Source organism: Thamnophis sirtalis, unplaced genomic scaffold (assembly GCF_051295495.1).
Source record: "Thamnophis sirtalis isolate CommonGarterSnake01/CBP01778 unplaced genomic scaffold, rThaSir2_p1.2 scaffold_11, whole genome shotgun sequence".
NCBI lineage: Eukaryota > Metazoa > Chordata > Lepidosauria > Squamata > Natricidae > Thamnophis > Thamnophis sirtalis.
In genome coordinates, this window is record NW_028261391.1 from 62,341,341 (window position 1) to 62,363,773 (window position 22,433).

Below are 22,433 nucleotides of genomic sequence, written 5' to 3' on the forward strand. Positions count from 1 at the left end.
AAGTTATAAATCCATAGTACCCCATTCTTTAGAGAATAGAGAGTCACAATAATTAGGGAAAAAGTAAATTTTCAGGAAGAGGTCACAAGCAATATTTACTCACTTCCAATCTTTATCTGAATGAATCAACTGAACTAAAATGTTAATTACATTCAGAAGTTTTTCATTTGCTGAACTTTGTACATTCATAGTTTACTGAAAGTTTTAAAGAAACACATTTCATGCCAAATATTTTAAAAGCTACTGTGTTTTGTTGAAAAGAAAAGACTCACCATCTCCTTCAGTTCCAGCTGGAAGATATAATAAAATGCAATTATTAAATCTGCAATCTATTTACATCTATATCTATAGATAGCACACAAATATGCACAAATAAAACTATTTCCCTCTTCACCTCAATAAAGTTCAACACCTTCATATATTGTCTGGTAATGAAATATTTAACATCACATGATTGCGGTTGTGCAATGTGCACTAAAAACTAAAACAGCTGGTGAATTGCAATGGTAAAAGGTCATGAAAAATGCTGAACTTTGTAGAATTTTGTTTACATTCCGGGTGTTAGTTTTCTATAACAATATTGACCTAAATAGGACTCTTGTCTGCTGAATCACTACATCTGCTGCTGTTAAATTCTTCTTTTTCATTAGCTATTGTGAATGGTATGGCATGCTACCAGCTTTCATCTGGAAGAATTTGCTAAAATTCATCTTTTTTTGTTCACAGAAAAAAATAGATTTTGTTTTAGAAGTTGGGAGTAACAGAACAACAGTGTTGGGAGCAGAGGTGGGTTCCTACCAATTCGCACCTATTCGGTAGAACCGGTTTGTCAAATCTACCGAACCGGTTAGAAGAGGTTCCACCAGTGGACCCGGAAAGCAGGCCACACCTACAGAAGAGGTTCCAAAAAATTTTGAAACCCACCACTGACACACACACACACACACACACACACACAGAGAGAGAGAGAGAGAGAGAGAGAGAGAGAGAGAGAGAGAGAGAGAGACTGACATAGAGAGAGAGAGAGAGAGAGAGAGAGAAAGGAAGGAAGAAAGAAAGAAAGAAAGAAGAAAGAAAAAAAGAAAAAGTGAGAGATGAAAGAAAAAAAGGGACAGAGAGACAAAAGGAAGGAGGGAGAGGGAGAGGGAGAGGGGGAGAGAGAGAGAGAGAGAGAGAGAGAGAGAGAGAGAGAGAGAGAGAGAGAGAGAGAGAGAGAGAACACATGGCCAGCAAGCCACTTCTACCAGGTCACATGGCTGGCAAGCCACTCCCACAAAGGAGGCCACACCCACAGAGTAGGTTCCAAAATTTTTTGAAACCCACCACTGGTTGGGAGGGACCTTGGAGGTCTTCTAGTCCAACACCCTGCTCAAATAGGAAGCTCTATACCATTTCACACAAATTGTTCTTTCATCTCTTCTTAAAAACCTCCATTGTTGGAATATCCACAACTGCTGGAGACAAATTGTTCTATTGATTAATTGTCTAACTGCCAATAAATTTCTCCTTAGTTCTAGGTTGATTATCTCCTTGATTAGTTTCCATCTGTTGCTTCTTGTTCTGCTTTCAGTTGGCCCTTCTTCATTGTGGCAGCCTCTTAGATATCGGAATGTTGCTATAAAATCACCTCTAGTCCTTCTTTTTATTAAACTAGACCAATGGTAGTCAACCTGGTCCCTCCCGCCCACTAGTGGGCGTTCCAGCTTTCATGGTGGGCGGTAGGGGTTTGCTGTAACTCTGCTTTATAAATTTTATAAAGTAAAGTTACTTCCCTACTTTATAAATCACCATTACTGTGGAACTGGTGGGCGGTTAGGAATTTTTACTACTAACAGAGATACAAAAGTGGGTGGTAGTCAGTGGTGGCTTTCAAAAATTGTTCGAACCTACTCTGTGGGTGTGGCCTCTTTTGTGGGAGTGGCTTGCTGCTCATGTGACTGGATGGGAGTGGCTTGCTGCCCATGTGACCAGATATGAAGATGCTGACGACAGTTGTCAGAACCACCTTAAATTGCCTCACACACAGCACTGGCATGCATAAGAATATGATGTAAACTTGTTTTTTAAAAGGCATCTTTGGTTTGCGTTAAAACAACTTCAACACACGCAATGTTCTGATTGCACCACAAACGCAGTAGTCATCCTTACCTTTCACAGAGGCACTGAGTTTTATAAACATGAGCATGATAGTGTAGAATAATCATATCCAAGGACCAGTGGTGGGTTTCAAAAATTTTTGGAACCTCTTCCGTAGGTGTGGCCTGCTTTCCGGGTCCACTGGTGGAACCTCTTCTAACCGGTGCGGTAGATTTGACGAACCGGTTCTACCGAATAGGTGCGAACTGGTAGGAACCCACCTCTGGTGGTAGTTATAAAAAGGTTGACTACCCCTGAACTAGACATACCCAATTCCTGCAACCATTCTTTCTATATTTTAGTCTCTAGTCTTTTAATCATCTTTGTTGCTCTTTTCTGCACTCTTTCTAGACTAGAGTCTCAACATTTTTTTTTATACCTTGGCCACCAAACTGGATGCAATATTCCAAGTGCTGTTTTACCAAGGCATTATAAAGTAACATTAACACTTCCCGTCATCTTGATTCTGCACCCCGTTAATGCATTATTTTTTGGCAGCTGCAGCACACTGGCTCATCTTTAAATGTCCACTAGCACTCCAAGATTCCTCTCCTTCTGTATCTTGAGCTTATCTTCTAGCTATTACTGCCAGCTTGGTGTCATCTACAAGTTTGATGAGTTAGCAATAGCAATAGCAATAGCAGTTAGACTTATATACCGCTTCATAGGGCTTTCAGCCCTCTCTAAGCGGTTTACAGAGTCAGCGTATTGCCCCCAACAACAATCCGGGTCCTCATTTTACCCACCTCGGAAGGATGGAAGGCTGAGTCAACCCTGAGCCGGTGAGATTTGAACAGCCGAACTGCAGTCAGCTGAAGTAGCCTGCAGTGCTGCATTTAATCACTGCGCCACCTCGGCTCTGAGTTCCCTTTCTATCCCCTCATCTAAATTGTTAAAGAGTACTGGGCCTAAGACAAAATCTTGGACTCCCCCACTGCATATTTCTCTCCATATAGAAGCAGTTTCCATTAAAGACTACACATTGAGTGTGTTTGGTCAGCCAGTTACAAATCCATCTGATAGTGATGCTGTTTAATCCACATTTTTCTATTTTATGACGTAGTAGGTTGTGATCTACTTTATAAAATGCCTTACTGAAGTCCAAGTAAATTATATCCACAGCATTTTGCTGGTTTACTAATTTGCCACTTTGTCAAAGAATGAAATAAGTTTTGTCTAGTATGATCTGTTTTTGACAAACCCATATTGGTTTCTGGTTATTACTTCGTCATCAGAGTTCTATCACTGGCACGTTAATTTCATGCTTCTTTGCCTTCTTCATTTGGTTCTGAGCAATGCACCTTTTGAAGGTAAAGCAATCCTACACGAACAGAATTTCAGAATTTTGAATTAACCACATCCATAGTAATATCTACTAATGGTTTTATTCATAATCTTCCCTAAGAACTATAATTATAAAAATTTATGGTGGTCTTAGTTCCATAGATCTTGCAAAATCACAAGCATTCAAAAGTTGATAGCAAACTCCATAGTGTCAGCCTCTGCTTTGCTGTTGCTTCGGCTGCCATGAAACGGGGAGGGAGGGCATGGTATTTGGGAGGGGTTACTCATTGTGCTGGAGGAAGGTTCTGTAGTTCAGCTGCCTGTCGGACTACGCATGCGTAGGAGATTCCCGCCAGGACTAACGGCACCGACATTCCATCTTCGTGATGCCTTTTGAAGTTATCACACACCTGACACTTGAGAGAATTATGACTGTAACTGTGATGCCAAGGGGTGGGGAATGGGCTATTCTATATATCAATTGCTTTCGCGCCTAAATAATCAGACTTCGCTTCGCTATGCCTTTAATCATTTATAATTAGTAAAAGTACACTTGATTTCTACACATGGAGTCTCGTGGTCTTCTTTCCTAATTATCTAATGGAGAGGTTCTGACACATAGTGTGAATCATTAACCCTATTATTGTGAAGACTTTTAATGTAAAAAATATTCCCAAAGCAGCCCTTTGCAACCTATTTCCCACCAGTAGTGATGAAATCCCAAAAAACTGGAGGATACCTGCTTTGATAAGATGCTCCACAGTCTGGTACATTATAATTATGTAAGGAAAATATTCATAAACATGAAAAAGAAAACTTACATGGTTTCTGTTTTTCATCTGTAAAAAACAATTTTCATAAAATTAAAGCATTAATGATTAATTTATCATTATCACATCAGCATTGTTTAAACTTTTTTATTTAAGATCTTTGCTTAAGACACTACTGCTTAGCACAAACAGCACCACCTTCTCTGTGGCCGCTCCGACCCGTGGAATGAACTACCCCCAGAGATCCGGACCTTGCCCACTCTCATGGCCTTCCGAAAAGCTGTTAAAACCTGGCTATTCTGGCAGGCCTGGGGCTGTTGATCTCATTACTTATATACCGCTTCATAGGGCTTTCAGCCCTCTCTAAGCGGTTTACAGAGTCAGCATATCGCCCCCACAATCTGGGTCCTCATTTTACCCACCTCGGAAGGATGAAAGGCTGAGTCAACCCTGAGCCGGTGAGATTTGAACTGCCGAACTGCAGATAACAGTCAGCTGAAGTGGCCTGCAGTACTGCACCCTAACCACTGCGCCACCTCGGCTCTTATAGCAGTTCGACTTATATACCGCTTCATAGGGCTTTTAGCCCTCTCTAAGCGGTTTACAGAGTCAGCATATTGGCCCCAACAATCCGGGTCCTCATTTTACCCACCTCGGAAGGATGGAAGGCTGAGTCAACCCTGAGCCGGTGAGATTTGAACAGCCGAACTGCAGAATTGCAGTCAGCTGAAGTAGCCTGCAGTGCTGCACTCTAACCACTGCGCCACCTTGGCTGGTGCCCAGAAAGTTGGGGGCCGCTGATCTACAGTACTATTTAGTGAATAACCATATTGATTCCACACTTCCAGTAAAAATCAAGACTTAAGAAAACCCGCACGTACCTGAACAGAGAACAGTAACATCCTGTTGATGACTGCAGTTATGCACTTCCCATCCAGCGTTTTCACAATCCCATAGAAAAAATTCATCTCCTTTGCATTGTACGTCACTTAGGACAATTTTGCCTGAGCCTGAGCCAAATTTAGGATAGGGCGAGACTTCCACAGCATTCCCACATCCTAATTGTTGGCAAACAACCTGAGCATCTTTTATATCCCAGTTGTGGTCACAGACAGTTCCCCAGTCTCCTTCATAATACACTTCCAAGCGTCCCTCACAATAGTTGTAAGTGTCGGCAAGTCTCAGAGAAAGTCCTATGCAAGATCAGAGTGAACACATTAGTATTATTTACATCTGGAAGTGAATAAAATAGAGTAGGTTTGGTTCTTTCATTTCACAGAATAGACTTCCCTGATTCTGGGTGTATAATCCAGTATTCTGGGAATTATAGTGCCAGCATCTGGAAAACTATCATATAGGTACAGTGGTGGGTTTCAAACATTGTTGGAACCTACTCTGTGGGTGTGGCCTCCTTTATGGGAGTGGCTTGCCACCCATGTGACTGGATATGAAATTATGAATTAGTACTTAGGTCGGTCCAAGTAGCTATTCAGAAACTCTGGCATTGAAGCATGCAAGTCTTAAAGCTGTCAAGTTACAAGATCCTTGCCAGTGGTGGGTTTCAAAAATTTTGGGGACCTCTTCTGTAGGTGTGGCCTGCTTTCCAGGTCCACTGGTGGAACCTCTTCTAACCGGTTCGGTAGATTTGACGAACCGGTTCTACCGAATAGGTGCGAACTGGTAGGAACCAATTAGTTCAGTTCAGACCAATTAGATCGCATAGATTAGGCCTCCTCCGAGTTCCACCTGCCAGTCAGTGCCGACTGGCAACTACACGGAGGAGAGCCTTTTCAGTAGTAGCTCCGACCCTTTGGAACGATCTCCCCGTGGAGATTCGTACCCTCACCACCGTCCAGACCTTCCGCACAGCCCTTAAGACCTGGCTAGCCCGTCAGGCCTGGGGATAAAGCTAATTTGTCCCCACCCGAATGATGAATGAATGCTGCTTACTATTTTACTTCTATGTATTGTTTGTGTCTATTGTCTGTACCCTCCCTTCCTTATTTTATGTAAGCCGCCCTGAGTCCCCTCAGGGAAAAGGGCGGCCTATAAATACTAATAAAATCCTAAAATCCTAAATCCTAAACCCACCTCTGTATAGGTACCTCAAGACTGAAAATTTCTTCAAACAGTACTTTAATGCAAAGTGAGTTTTAAATGGCAGAATAGTAGGCATTTATATGTATTTACTGTATTTTTAAGGAAGGGTGGTAGAAAACTCTGCGAAAATTCCTACCACTTACTGGTAAGTATTTCCCCCCCCCCCCCAAGCTATCCTGGAAGTGCTTTTTTATTTTGCTTTATGTCCTGTGACAAACATCCAAGTTTCACATCTAATTCTAAGCTGAGTTCTCATGTTTCACAATTGCACAGTTCTGTTCTACACATTTTTGCATGCATTTTCTGATTAACAATAATGTTTTGCAAGACATTTACTCAAATACAAAGCATTTTTGAATACCATTAGCATCAATATACATGCTTTTTAAGTGTGCTTCCTTAATATAAACACTTGATGGACATGAGAAATAGCATAAGAATATTGCATTGCAATTCAATTTTCACAAACAATTTTCCCAATACAATTTTGAACAGGTATATTAGATTAAAAATACAAAATAATAGGAAATTTTCATTAAAATGTGCACCAGACTAATTTCTTCCCCATATCTAAATGAGAATCTTCCTGTGGTTGATTTTATATTATATGTGGTTGGGGATGTGATGTAAAAGAAAGTTGTATTTTGGATTGACTATATACAAAACAAATACGGGACTAAGAAATTCCAGATAGCCTATGCTTAAGATCAGGAATAATTTAAACTGTTCAAAGTTAGTGTAACAGGAAGAAGCTAAGATCAATGTAGAGATGTTATTAACCTCTTTTTTAAATTTCTTTTTTCTCAATATATTTTAGACTGTGTTTGTTAAAAATCTATACCATGTACGGGCTCTGGGAAGTTGGGGGGGGAGGTGGGGTGTTGGGGGGGAGGGTGGGGGGAGGGAGGGATATATACTATGTGTTAGATTTCAATGTAATGCAACTTCACATGTATACTGTTTCTCTTTAATTTCTCTGTAAAAATAGGACAAGTTGAATACATTGACATATAGTGGAAATACACCAAGGGGAAGAGGAGTGGGATAGAAGAAAGATGGATAGAGAGGGCGGGAGAGAGGATGGGAGGGAGGGTGAGAAGGAAGGGGAGGAGCGAATCTGGAGAGAGGAGTGGTAGAGGGCGAGGGGAAGTAGGGTAGAGGGGAATGATGGAGGGAAGATAGAAAGTTGGAGGGAGGTGGAAGAAAGAGGTGTATGGAGAGTGGAAGAGGTATATTGCGTTTCTATTTTTGGGGGTATTGTTGACAAGAGGAATTGCTGTGATTATTGTTTAATGTTGTATGGCCCCGGCTATGCACAGTATATATATGAGTGTATGAAAATGAAAAAATGGAAAATAAAAACATTTTTTAAGAAAGTTGTATTTTTCAAAGGGAAATTTTTGCCTTTGCAAAAAGCACATTTTTCCTAGATGCTCATTTTGCTTTACTAAAGATAAGAAGGTATGAAATATAAGATTCATATGTGCTAAGATTTTAAAAAATCAAGTTTAGTCTGATATTCCATCAGACTAACCCAGTGTTGTATGCAGTCACACTAACCTGGAGTTGGAGGTGTCCCCACGGTAGATAGAGCTGGCACTAAATTGAGATGAAAAGAGCAGATTATTACAATAATGATCACCATCATTGCTATTATGAGAATAATTTCCAAAGGCATACAAACCCTTTGATTGCACTGTACAAAGAACATTGAATTCATACACAGGAACATTGACTAAAAGAATCAAAATCTAAAAATCAAAAAAATTAATCCCCAAAATTAAGGCATAAGGCATAGTTCCAAAAGGGGGAGCTAAATCTTTACTTTTAGTAACCTGCCCAATGTAAAAAATGGAGAGCAAGCCATTATTATACCAATGTAATGTTAGGAATCCTTTCCATATTTATAGTCGCTCTAAAAGTGGGTCATTAGAAGTAAAAAAAAAAACCTACTGAAACCTAATACTCACTTTTGTTCTTGCACTAATTCAACTAGAAATTTGTATTTGTAAAGCTACCACATCCAGGTGAAAAAAAATATCTGGCCAACTCCAAGATGGCAATTAAAATGCTCTATAGAGAAACTTCTCATTCCTTGCTGCCATCTCGTGGTTGCTTGAATTTCTCCAGATCAGATATAGTAGTCCAAAAGAAATCTAATTGGTTTATTCATTTTGGATTGCAGTCTGATTCCCATCTTTTTTTAAAAATAATCGAATCAGATGGAAATCAATGGCTTTTACTGATAAATAAGGTTTGCAAGCCAATTATCATGCAAAAAAGTTCCGCTTAACGCTACTTTTGATTTATCGCTGTTGACAGTGTCAACAGTGTCCAAAAATAGCCCAAAAATTTAGCTTTAATTTAATTTGATTTGATTTGATTGTATTTCTATGCCGCCCTATTCCCAGAGGGACTCAGGGCGGCTCACAAACCAAGTCAGGGGTGGGGATACAAACAGGAAAAAGACATGGACAAAACAATACCACAATTTAAAAACAATCAACAGCCACACCATTCGAGTGGGGACAAGAACTCATTAGCCCCAGGCCTGTCGGAACAGCCAGGTTTTAAGGGCTTTGCGGAAGACCTGGAGGGGGGTGAGGGTCCGAATCTCCACGGGGAGCTCGTTCCAGAGGGCCGGAGCAGCCACAGAGAAGGCCCTCCTCCAGGTGGTCGCCAATCGGCATTGGCCAGTGGATGGAATTCGGAGGAGGCCTAATCTGTGGGATCTAATCGGTCTGTTGGAGGTAATTGGCAGCAGGCGGTCTCTCAAGTACCCAGGTCCAATACCATGAAGGGCTTTATAAGTGACGACTAGCACCTTGAAGCGTATCCGAAGACCAATAGGCAGCCAGTGCAGCTCGTGGAGGATAGGTGTTATGTGGGTGTACCGAGGTGCACCCACGATCGCTCGCGCGGCTGCATTCTGGACAAGCTGAAGTCTCCAAATGCTCTTCAAGGGCTGCTTAATACTATTATTATATTTATAAGCGCTTTAATTTATACAAAAAGGTAACATTGGATTTAGTGGGGTTGAAGGATTAGTTTTATAAGACCCCAAATCTGAATACCCTGGATCTGTCCTTATAGTTCAAAGGAGATTGAGAACCTGAGATATATCATGTTCTATTATATCACTCAGTTGTTATATTTTTGGTTTTAACTAACAGATCAGATGCACCTGATATATTTCATACTTTTCATTTTATTGGCAGACGCAGATACGTTTTCTGTGTAGCTAAATATTGTGCTATAGCTTATTCTGAATTAATCAATGATAATAAGTTTTCACTGATTGATTGCCTACAGAGTCTGGAATTTCCTTCCTTCCTTCCTTCCTTCCTTCCTTCCTTCCTTCCTTCCTTCCTTCCTCCCTCCCTCCCTCCCTCCCTCCCCTCCCCTCCCCTCCCCTTCCCTTCCCTGCCTTCCTGCCTTCCTGCCTTCCTGCCTTCCTGCCTTCCTGCCTTGGTTCACAAAAGCGCGCCGACAAAACTGCGGCAAGAAAAACCGCGACCTCGAAATCACGCCCACAACAGCACACTGACAACAGCATGCCGACAAAAGCGTGCCTTCAACAAACAACGTGAAAACAACGTAAGAACCCTAAACCTAACCCTAAACCTAACCCTAAACCTAACCCTAAACCTAACCCTAAACCTAACCCTAAACCTAACCCTAAACCTAACCCTGAAGCTTACCTTAACCCTAATCACGCTTTTGTCAGCGCGCTGTTGTGGGCGCGATTGCACATCACGGTTTTCTCACCGCAATTTTGTCGGCACGCTTTTGTCAGACACGCATTTGTTGGGTCATGCATTTGCTCTGTATGAGAAGGTGGCTGGGCACTACATGCTCATGCACATTTAAGTCCTTATCAATACTTTTAGAAGGAATACTAATTTTGAGAATCTGTATTATATAAGAAATGAATCCATTCCCATCCAGCCATTCCTCCTTGGCATCTATTCTTCTGTTTGAAAGCTACAGCTGCACCTGGAACTCAGTCATTTGAACCGCATTTTTGATCCATTTCACTTGTCATTAAGCTAATAAAAATAAATAAAGACTCCTGTTGTTGTGGGCGTAAATTGAACAACAACAGTGGGGTAAAACACTGATCACTCCCTTTTTTTCTTTTTTGCAAACCCATAGCTCCCCAAATCTGCTTGTCTCAATTAAAAGCAAGCTCATGTTTCTGCTGCAATATTGGTAACATATGCAAAGGGTTTAACAACTTCATCAAGTGGGTCCTAAGTACAGCAGACTTACACAATTACCTTCTGAATTTCCTCTTCTTAAATTCAGTCTTAAAAAAGTACTTTATGCCACCATAAAATAATAAAACTGTTAGCCATTGTGCAATCGTCTCAGGATTATTGTTAGCAGTTAAATCTGCATTTCCCTACTCCTGATATTAACTTCATTCTAATCTTTGCCCTTGGAAAACTCTCTACCTCACAGAGTTCAGTATAAACACATAGTAGGTATCTTACTTGAGCCAACGTCCTGGAGTAATTCCGTAATTAATATTAAAAATAGGGTAGGTCCCATGGCAGTATACATTCTTCTGGATCTTTTCCTTTTGTATAAAAACAGTTTGAGTTCTTATATACATTGAGTCTTCTAAGGGAGTGGCTTACTGTTTCTTTTGCCAATAACAAAAGAAGAAAAAAAAACAAGGTCAATAAAAACTCTCTCTCTCTTATACACACACATGCAAACAAGCAAACACACACACACACACACACACACCACTCACACACACACACAAAGACAGCTGTATCTTTGGTCACTGAACAATACTTTTTTAAAAAAGTTTGCTTCCTGAAAATCGTTTGGGGATGATGAGAGACCCCCTTCCAACTGAATGCAAATATAATTTCGAAATGACTGGATCTCATAGGAACCTTGAGAAATATGAAATTAACTTTTAATGACAATAATGTATTTAATGGCATAATGCTTTGGACAGGCTGTATGAGTTCCCCAGCGCTAAAAGTGTTTTGCTGATGATTTTCATTTGCACTCAGTGTCTGAAGAATCTCACTGAAATGTTCAACAATACACAGCCAGCAATGATGGATTCCCAAAGAAATATCTTTCTAATGGATCATGCTCATAATCTGAGGCCATTAACAAACTGTCAGCATAGAAAATGAGGTGGTCACCCTGTGTAAAGAAATTTGTTAAATCATTCTGGCAAAAACAGAAGATTCCTTTTTAATAAAACATTACTTAAGAAGTTAAATTACAGATTGTTTTTGTGATTAGCAACCAAACATTTACAGGATACACCCCAAAGTGTCCATGAACTAAAATCTTTGTTTTCCAGTGATTAGGATAGTATAGGAGAGTTTAAATAATCAGCATTATAATACTAGTTTAGCACCTGTTTCCCTGGATATATCCTTTTGAAGCAGAATAAAATATGGATTAAAAAAAAATATAAGAATGAAGACATAGAATAACAGGGACAGTTAGAAGTTGCTTAAAGGAAGTGTCACCATTCACTAACCACAGGATGTTCTAGCCAACGTCCTGATGTCAAAACCTGTGTCAAAAGTCCAAACCACAAAGTTCAATTAAAGTTCGTTAATAACACGTAAGCCATACCTGAAACAAAAGGAGAAGTAAGACCCTCATCTCCTTAAAGGTTTTCTCCTCAAGGTAACCACTAAGAAATGTGATAAGTATCTCCGTATTGCAATGCTTTTGAGAATGTATAAGAATGCGTGCTTCGATAATGAAGTTTGTTCAGAACTTGCAATGTTAGCCATGGGCTAGCTTTCTGAACCTGGCTGCCAAATAAATTTTTCCTATATCCTGAGAAGTCTAAGCCTGTCATTTTCTGCAACACTTTAGTTGAGACAAAAGCTAAAGTCTCATTTCTGTGCAAACCAAAATATAGAAGTTGCTTAAAGTCAGATTTTTATCTTAAAATAGACTTTTCTAGATGTGTCCACACAAGTATCTAACACAAGGAAACCTATTATGTTATATTCAGTTAGAAATGAACCAGTGGTGGCTTCCTAATGGTTCAGACCGGTTCGGCCCAACCGGTGGTGGTAGTGACTCAGGCCTGCCACGCCCCTGAACTGGTTCTCCTGGTGCTGCCATTTTGTTTTTTGCTTCTGCGCATGCAGAAGCATTTTTATTGCACTGCGCATGTGCACACAATGCTCATCAAGCACACCAGGAGTGGGTTTCAACTGGTTCGTGGCGGTCCCCGCGAACCGGTTGGTTGGCGAACCCGGAAGTAAGTAACTTCTGGGAACGGCGAAGGGCCCACCCGCCCGCCCGCGCTCCTTACTGGTCTTTGAAGGCTTCTGCGCTTCCACGCAGGCGCATGGCACATACAGCGCCTGCACGATTCTCCGTGAGCAGGTGGATGGCACATACAGCACCTGCGCGAGTCTCCGCGAGCAGCTGGAGCATCGCACAGGCGCTAAGACGCATGCGTGAACTGCGCGTGTGCACGAGGATGCCGCCGGTTCGGTTGGAACGGGATTAGCAACCCACCACTGAAGCACACGTGTGCAACACGCACATAAGTGAACCGGCAGTAATGCCTGCCGGAACCCACTCCTGAAATGAACCATTGATAAGAAATACAATATGAACTGATGAGCACAGACAAAACAATTAGACCTATAACAAGTTGCAAACCCACTTCAGTTCAACCCTGTGTATACAAGCCTTAATGTTCTTCCTTCTTTGTGGTGAACTATGTACTGTTTAGTCAAGGTTTGTACTCTGTGAGGCTTAAAGAACAGAAGTTTATCCTAAGAACATTTTTGCTTACTCTGCCACACCTGAAGTTGCATATTAGTTCAGATGGTCAATGGCTGGTTGTGTAACTCATTCCATTGTAACACACTGGAAGAAGGCTAAGATCAAGAAAAATAACTAGAAGTTTGAATTATCTTCTTCTTAATGCTAATTTTGCCAATTGCTTTCATATCAGACTAAGTATACCTTTGTCATAAGACAAGTCCTTTGAATTTTGTTTTCTGAACTACTATGAAAAAAGTTTATTGTTATTTTCAGTCACCTTGATTGTTTTAAAACAGTTTTCCTCCCTTTCTTAATTGTCTTAAGTAATCCCCAGATTCTTAAAACTTATACAGAAAGGTGCATTAAATGGTAAAATGACCATTTATTTATTTTTGGAAAATAATTATATGAAGATCTGTTCCAGGATTACAAGGTCAATGATGCCACGACATATAAGGAAGTATTTGCCTGTTGGTGATTTCCCCCACTTGTTTGCTTATCTCATAATGGTCTCTTGAATATTGTGAAATCTTGTATAAGTAAATATATAACATAGGATTCTTTTCCAATGTGGTTTTATAACTGCAGCAGGAAACACTTGCCAAAAGCTAACGAAGACATGAAAAGTTTTAAAGATTAGCCTATTTTGAAGTAATTGTTGTATTATTCTGTTATACTTTTGGTCAGTAGAACTGAACCAATTTGCCAACACTTTTAAATTTTATGTCCAAAGTTTTCTTAGCATTCGACTTCCACAAGTTTGTTTTCATCAAAGCACACTATTAAATCAGATGTGTGATACCAAGATGATTTGGTAACTTAGCAATAGCAGTTAGCAATAGCAATAGCAGTTAGACTTATATACCGCTTCATAGGGCTTTCAGCCCTCTCTAAGCGGTTTACAGAGTCAGCATATATTGCCCCCACAGTCTGGGTCCTCATTTCACCCACCTCAGAAGGATGGAAGGCTTAGTCAACCTTGAGCCGGTGAGATTTGAACCGCCAAACTGCAGCTAACAGTCAGCTGAAGTGGCCTGCAGTACTGCACTCTAACCACTGCGCCACCTCGGCTCCTTGCAGGCCTAGTGTCAAAACTCCTAATGATGGCCTCACAATGTTTTTGCATTAAAGATTACGTTGATACCAGAATTCTTGATTTTTTGTGGGGGGCTCGGACGTATTTGGAATTTTGGTTTTGTACATTCTTTATCTGCTTAAATCTTGTATTTGGGACTATCTATAAATTCTTCTGTCAGTTATTGACTTTCTGCATTCCTTATCTTATTACCGTTAACCTGACCAAGTTATCCTGGATAGGACTTTGTCTTTAGAAAGCGAGGAAAATCAAACATTATATGAATTCATCAGAATGTCTAGTTATTCCATTTAACATTTGAAAATAACCTGGGTTTTATCTAAATATTTGCTATTGCTTTTTAACTGTTTTGATTTCGGTAGGCACAAGCAAAATGCAACATTTCAGATCGACAAAATAAAATGCATTATACAGAAAGGTGCATTAAATGGTAAAATGACCATTTATTTATTTTTGGAAAATAGTTATATGAAGATCTGTTCCGGGGTTACAAGGTCAATGATGCCATTACATATAGGGAAGTATTTGTCCGTTGGTGATTTCCCCCCACTTGTTTGCTTATCTCATAATGGTCTCTTGAATATTGTGAAATCTTGTATAAGTAAATATATAACATAGGATTCTTTTCCAATGTAGTTTTATAACTGCAGCAGGAAACACTTGCCAAAAGCTAACAAAGACATGAAAAGTTTTAAAGATTAGCCTATTTTGAATTAATTGTTGTATTATTCTGTTATACTTTTGGTCAGTAGAACTGAACCAATTTGCCAACACTTTTAAATTTTATGTCCAAAGTTTTCTTAGCATTCGACTTCCACAAGTTTGTTTTCATCAAAGCACACTATTAAATCAGATGTGTGATACCAAGATGATTTGGTAACTTAGCAATAGCAGTTAGCAATAGCAATAGCAGTTAGACTTATATACCGCTTCATAGGGCTTTCAGCCCTCTCTAAGCGGTTTACAGAGTCAGCATATCGCCCCCACAGTCTGGGTCCTCATTTTACCCACCTCGGAAGGATGGAAGGCTGAGTCAACCTTGAGCCGGTGAGATTAGAACCGCTGAACTGCAGATAACAGTCAGCTGAAGTGGCCTGCAGTACTGCACTCTACCCACTGCGCCACCTCGGCTCTTACAATGCATGAAACATGGCTCCTCTACAATACCGCTAGTCCTTGAGATACAGCTGTAATGAAGCTTGCCCATTAAATCTGCATGTCGCAATGGCTGTTTAGTGAAGCATCTCACTTAATGATCTCCATCCCGGCTCTCCCAATACAACCATTAAATAAATAGGCAGTTGTTAAGTGGAACACAGGGTGCCTCAAGTCTGGGGGAGGCCTTTGGAGGCCTAGCACAGGCCCAAGTTCACCTGCCCTGGACTTCCCAAGTCCCCCCCCCCCCAATGACACCCTGTGCTCTGTTTCCTGCCCCTTGAATCCGAAAGGCTTTTCTCACCCCCGTTGCATTCCCCCCCTCCAAAGCTTTTGGCCTGATTCCCATCCCACCAAGCTAAACACCCCCCACCATTTGAAGACCTCTAAGAGTGCTAGAGTGGTTGTTTCACTATATGGCCATGTGGCATGATTCTAGAAGCAGTGGTTATATTTACAGCTCCAAGAATGCAATTTGTCTACCTGGAAACATAGGTAACTGAGAAGGAGTGTGTGGGGCCTGGTAGGGATCAGGCCTAAAGCCAGTTGGAAGCTGTTGGGGAAATGTTTGCGGGTGATAGTGGTGGAAGATAGATAGAAGGTGGCACTGTATCATCCCTGCAATTGATTGTTAGGGAAAAGGTACACGGGGGTGCTGAAGCAGCTGTAAGTTTGAGATCTGGTCATAAGTAGCTTTTGGAAGGTCTGCCATAATTTATAACATCTGTTAAGCCAGTGTTTCCCAAAGTGTGGTACACGTACCCCCAGGGGTAACGGGAAGAGTTTGGTGGGGGTACGCGTTGCACCAGAGTTTGGTAGGGATCACGTGGGAATATCCACTGCACTGTGCTTAGCTGCGCCCACAGAACAAGGAAAGACATAGGCGCGTATCGCAGTTTTTACATGGGAACTGGGGCCATCGTACATCGTATCGCAACTCATTATGGCGGGAACTTCTGCGCATCCTTCGCGCAGCTCGGGTTCGGCCATTTTTAAACTGCGGGAACATGAACAGTTGACATTGAGCTGTGGAGCTGTTTAAATGTCGGAGAATTGCAGTGTTATCTAACGGTTAGGCAGTCTTGTGAGGCGTGACACGGCGTGAATATACTGCACTTCATTTTTATTAAAGCATATGTTTTTTATGAGGGGTACTCAGCGTTACGAAAATTATAGAAGGAGTACACATATGTCAAAAGTTTGGGAAACACTGTGTTAAGCAATAAGGGAATGTGAGCAGTGAATGTTCCATTCAGGAACAGAACTTTAGCAAAAAGGAGGACTTTATTCTAAATGACTTAATGGTTGACACTTGAAGCAAAGGTGCCATCCTTGCAGGCCTAGTGTCAAAACTCTTAATGATGGCCTCACAATGTCTTTGCATTAAAGATTACGTTGATACCAGAATTCTTGATTTTTTGTGGTGTACTCGGATGTATTTGGAATTTCGATTTTGTACATTCTTTATCTGCTTAAATCTTGTATTTGGGACTGCCTAGAAATTCTTCTGTCAGTTATTGACTTTCTGCATTCCTTATCTTATTACCGTTAGCCTGACCAAGATATCCTGGATAGGACTTTGTCTTTAGAAAGTGAGGAAAATCAAACATTATATGAAGTCATCAGAATTTCTAGTTGTTCCATTTAACATTTGAAAATAACCTGGGTTTTATCTAAATATTTGCTATTGCTTTTTAACTGTTTTGATTTCGGTAGGCACAAGCAAAATGCAACATTTGAGATCGACAAAATAAAATGCATGTCCAATGGAGCCAAATACTGTATTAAATACTACTTTATGTCAACAGTTTAATCTGAAATCTAGCATTTTGCCATTTATTTAATGATGATGATGATGATGATAGCAATAGCAATAGCAGTTAGACTTATATACCACTTCATAGGGCTTTCAGCCCTCTCTAAGCAGTTTACAGAGTCAGCATATTGCCCCCAACAACAATCCGGGTTCTCATTTTACCCACCTCGGAAGGATGGAAGGCTGAGTCAACCCTGAGCCGGTGAGATTTGAACAGCCGAACTGCAGAACTGCAGTCAGCTGAAGTAGCCTGCAGTGCTGCATTTAACCACTGTGCCACCTCGGATGATGATGATGATGATGATGATGATGATGATGATGATGATGATGGGACACCAGTATATCAATTCTCAGTGATCACACCTGAGGTGGTATTCAGCAGGTTCTGACCAGTTCTGGAGAACCGGTAGAGGAAATTTTGAGTAGTTTGGAGAACTGGTAAATACCATCTCTGGCTGGCCCCGCCCTCATCGATTCTCTGCCTCCCAAGTCCCAGTTGATGGGGAGGGAATGGGGATTTTGCAGTAACCTTTCCCTCACCAAGCTACACCCACAGAACTGGTAGCAAAAAAATTTGAATCTGACCACTGGACCACTCAGATTGTCTCTATGATGATCTGTTCCTAATGTGCATTCATTGTCTCTCCACCCTGTTGCTAGTCACTAACTTTTCTTTCATTCCACTTTTCTCAGCATGAGACTTTTCTCCAAAGAACTAAATCTTTCCACTATGAGTCTGAAGTAGAATAATTAGAGCCCATTCATTTGTGCCATGGCTGAAAACTCTAGGTTAATTTGTTCAATGATATATTTTCTTAGTTGTTTATGGTATTCTCAGATGTCATCTCCAACACCAACCATGTTTTCACTGTATTCTTTAACTTTTAACGTGAGTTCTTGCAGATCCTTTGCATTTTCTTCTATTGAGGTTCTGTCATATTTAATATTAATAGATGCTAAACAGATATTTATCTGCATTGTCATTAGAACAAGCTAATGCACACATATATTAAAATATTTCGAATTATGAGAAATTCACACTTTTCATTTACACTTTCCTCTGTTTCTCCTCCATGCAGACCAAGGGAGCAAAACACTGGGGGTTCCTGGTCCATGATGAAGTATCTGATAGAATCAATGAAATATATAAATACTGTACTATAGACAAATACTGGGCTTAATTGAAATTGGATATATCTGTACGGTGGGGGGGGGGGAGGTTGTAGATTTCACTCAGGTTTAGGGTTATTAGATAGATGCAAGCCATTAAAAAAAACCCCACCTAGGTAATCTGATTAAGTCTGTCTGCATTCATCTGCAATGTGTTGTAATACAGTATGACATACAATAAAAACATAGTTATTTATAGCTTGGCAATTTAGCATTAATGAATAACTTGATCTTTTGATAACCCATGTGCGTTATTTATTGGTTTTATTGTTTCTGGGCTTCCGAAGAATATAAAAAAAAATGTTCAAAGCTTATATTTACTGTAACACACACACGCACGCACACACACACACACACACACACACACACACAAACATTTACATAGACACATCAACTTTATTAATATAAACCGGATATAAACCGGATCTTTGGTTTCACACAAATTTTAAAAAGACTCCTCCCTTGTGTGAAACCAAAGATCTGGTTCAGGTCAATGAACTCATAGATGGACATTTTAAAAATGAACTATACATGTTTTTATAGTTTGTAGTTTTACTCGGTTTAAAGAGAAACTGAGTAAACCTAAGCTTGCTCTGCCCTTCAGAAAAGAAAGACACAGCGCCACCACTACCACCACCACATACACAACATCCACAATTCTGTCTCTAAATCAGGACTGGGCATCCTTGAGAGACCGCCTGCTGCCAATTACCTCCCACAGACCCATTAGATCTCACAGGGTTGGCCTCCTCCGGGTGCCATCTACCAGCCAATGCCACTGGCTATTACCTGGGGGAGGGCCTTCTCTGTGGCAGCTCCGGCCCTCTGGAATGAACTCCCCGCAGGGATTCGGACCCTCACCTCTCTCCAGGCCTTCCGAAAAGCCGTCAAAACCTGGCTTTGCCGGCAGGCCTGGGGCTGATAGTTCCCTCCCCTCTCGACATGTATGGTTGTGCGACTGTTGTTTACTTTTATTATTTGTATTTTGTTTTTATGTTCCCCTTTTTCCCCTTGAATTGTTCGCCGCCCTGAGTCCTCCTGGAGAAGGGCGGCATACAAATAATAAAATTCTAATTCTAATTCTAATCCTAAGGTCTACATCACTGACTTCTTGTGACAAAAGAAACATGCAAGTTGCTGTTTCTTAACTACGTGTTTCATGCATTGTAAGAGCTGAGGTGGCGCAGTGGTTAGGGTGCAGTACTGCAGGCCACTTCAGCTGACTGCTATCTGCAGTTCAGCGGTTCTAATCTCACCGGCTCAAGGTTGACTCAGCCTTCCATCCTTCCGAGGTTGGTGAAATGAGGACCCGGATTGTAGTTGGGAGCAATATGCTGACTCTGTAAACCACTTAGAGAGGGCTGAAAGCCCTATGAAGCGGTATATAAGTCTAACTGCTAACTGCTATGCATCATTTCAAAAGGGAGCAGCACAGTGGCCTAGAGGCAGTGGTGGGTTCCTACTGGTTCAGACCAGTTCAGCTGAACCGGTCGTGGTTTGACGGCCTGGGTCACGAGAACTGGCAGTGACCCAGGCCTGCCATGCCCCTGAACTGGTTCTCTGGACAGTGCCATGGGCGTCGCCATGTAGTTTTTTCGGTTCTGCGCATGTGCAGAACAATTTTAATCGCACAGTGCATATGCACACAGTGTGCATCAAGCGTGTGTGGGGTCAAAGGTCAAAAAGAATGATCAAAAAAGAAAAAAATCAATGTCAATATCTCCCCAGCAGGATGGTGTGAAAATGGTGTTGAGAGATGAAAGGATGCCACCAAGCTAAAACAAATAGTTTTTTCGGACTCCTGTCCAACTTTTAATGCTATCAGTCCCCTTGTTTCGTTTGGTGAAAATTATATTATTCAGTTAGAACTATGTTATTTGCCTAAACTGATGTACAACAACATTCAACAAAATTTATATATGTATGCGCGTGCTCACACACAGAGATTCACACTCACAAGCAGCAAAGATAATGGTAAATGGAGAACTAACAGAGCCGATCGAAATAAAGAGAGGTACAAGACAAGGCTGCCCACTATCACCACTACTTTTTGTCCCAACATTAGAGGTCTTAAACAGAAAGATCAGAGAAGAAGAAGAAATAAGAGGAATGAAAATTAAGAGAGAAGAGTATAAACTACAAGCGTTTGCAGATGACTTAGTTTTTATCCTTGAAGATCCATTAGAAACAGCACCAAATTGCTAGAAAGAATAGAGGAATATGGAGAAGTAGCAGGCTTGAAAATAAACAAAGACAAAACAAAGATCATGACGAAGAATATCCCAGCAACACAAAAGGAAGAGCTGTCAGAAACATTGCAGATTCAAAATACATGTAAGGTTAAATATTTGGGGATATACCTATCACCTAGATGTAGCACTCTTAAGGAGGATAACTATACCAGACTAAAACGACAAATAGCAATTGATTTGGAGAAATGGGAAAATTTGCACTTATCAATGATGGGAAGAATTTCTACAATTAAAATGAACATTCTACCTAGAATTCTATACCTGTTTCAGACAATTCCAATCAGATTGGCTAAGGACTTTTTTCAAGATCTAAATAAAATAGTTCTGAAATTTATTTGGCAAGGGAAAAAAGCTAGAATAAAATTTAAATTACTACAAGATGCTAGATCTAGAGGAGGATTTGGGCTACCTGATTGGGAGCTATACTATCAAGCAACAAACTTGATGTGGATTAAGGAGTGGATATCATTAAAAAACTCCAGATTATTGAATGTAGAAGATCATGACTTATTGTTGGGATGGCATGCTTTCTTATGGTATAAGGGAACTAAAGCACATGGTTACTTTAGAAGACATTATATAAGGGAGGCGTTGCTATTAAACTGGGAAAAGATAAAAAGATTACACTATTTGAAAACTCCAGTCTGGATATCAACAATTGAAGCATTTTCATATCCAATAATATATAAAAAGGAACAAACAGTTAGATATATAGAATTATTGAATGCAGAGGGTGAGCTCAAATCTATTCAAGAGTTGAAACAAGAAGGGATGGAAATGAACTGGTATTCATATGTACAGATACAATCTAGATATAATGAAGATAGAAAAACCAAAGGTCTTTATAATAAAATGACTGAGTTAGACAAAATTTTAACAGGCACTGATGAAAAAGTAATTAAAAAATTATATGGATATTTATTGGAGTTTAAATTGCAAGAAGAACAAGTTAAAGAAACTATGGTAGCTTGGGGAAAAACTTTAGGTATGGGATTGACTTAGAGAATTGGCAGAAATTGTGGTCTCAAAATTACAAAATGACAATGTCTACTGCATATAGAGAAAACTTGTATAAGATGTTTTACAGGTGGCACCTACCCCCAACCAGAATCGCAAGAATGTTCAAGAATAAATCAGAAAAGTGTTGGAAATGTCACCAGATACCTGGTTCATACTACCACATGTGGTGGACTTGCACTGAAACTAAAAGATACTGGACTAAAATCCACATGTGGTTGGAGAAAATGACACACAAACAAATAGACTTTAAACCAGGGGTCTTTTTATTGGGGATCATACCAGAAATCTACAACAAAGACTTAAAATATTTGATTGTAAATGTGTTAACAGCAGCCAGAATTGTATTTGCAAAAAACTGGAAAAACAAAACAATACCAAAACAGGAAGAAGTTATCCGAAAAATAATGGACTGTGCTGAAATGAGTAAATTGGCATTTGAAATTAGAGAGCAAGAGGATGAGCAATTTTATAAGATATGGGATTTGTTTTATCGGTGGCTAGGGGACAAAAAAAACCTTGGAAATGAAAAATGATATACTTATGCCTTAATTGGAAAAAGTAAATGATGATATAATTATGCTGTGAAATAATCTAACAATGATACAATGAAGAATTAATATAAGGTCTGGTGATATAATGTATAATGTTAAGAACTTATTATAATGATATTTCGCTGCTGATAAGCAATTTTAATAAGGGAACAAATGAAAACTGGTATATATATGCAGCGACGTTTTGTTGAACAATGAAGGAATAAGATCTCTGTTTGAAGGTATGCAATGCAAGGACAATAATGAATATAAGTATACTTTCTGGGGAAAAATAATGCTAATGTTAACTGAATATATATGGTGGAA

The 22,433-nt window shown here is 40.1% G+C and overlaps 1 protein-coding gene across 1 annotated transcript in view; it reads right to left on the reverse strand.

Annotated features, from left to right (window-relative positions):
• LOC148043673 (scavenger receptor cysteine-rich domain-containing protein DMBT1-like) overlaps positions 1 to 22,433 on the reverse strand; it is a 63,425-nt gene that overhangs the window by 12,683 nt on the left and 28,309 nt on the right. Inside the window, exons 8-12 of the mRNA XM_087725016.1 lie at positions 10,787 to 10,897; positions 7,851 to 7,889; positions 5,072 to 5,383; positions 4,242 to 4,259; positions 273 to 290 (exon numbers count right to left, since the gene is read on the reverse strand). Coding sequence (XP_087581142.1) covers positions 273 to 290; positions 4,242 to 4,259; positions 5,072 to 5,383; positions 7,851 to 7,889; positions 10,787 to 10,897 — 498 coding nt within the window. The remainder of the gene's footprint in view (positions 1 to 272; positions 291 to 4,241; positions 4,260 to 5,071; positions 5,384 to 7,850; positions 7,890 to 10,786; positions 10,898 to 22,433) is intronic.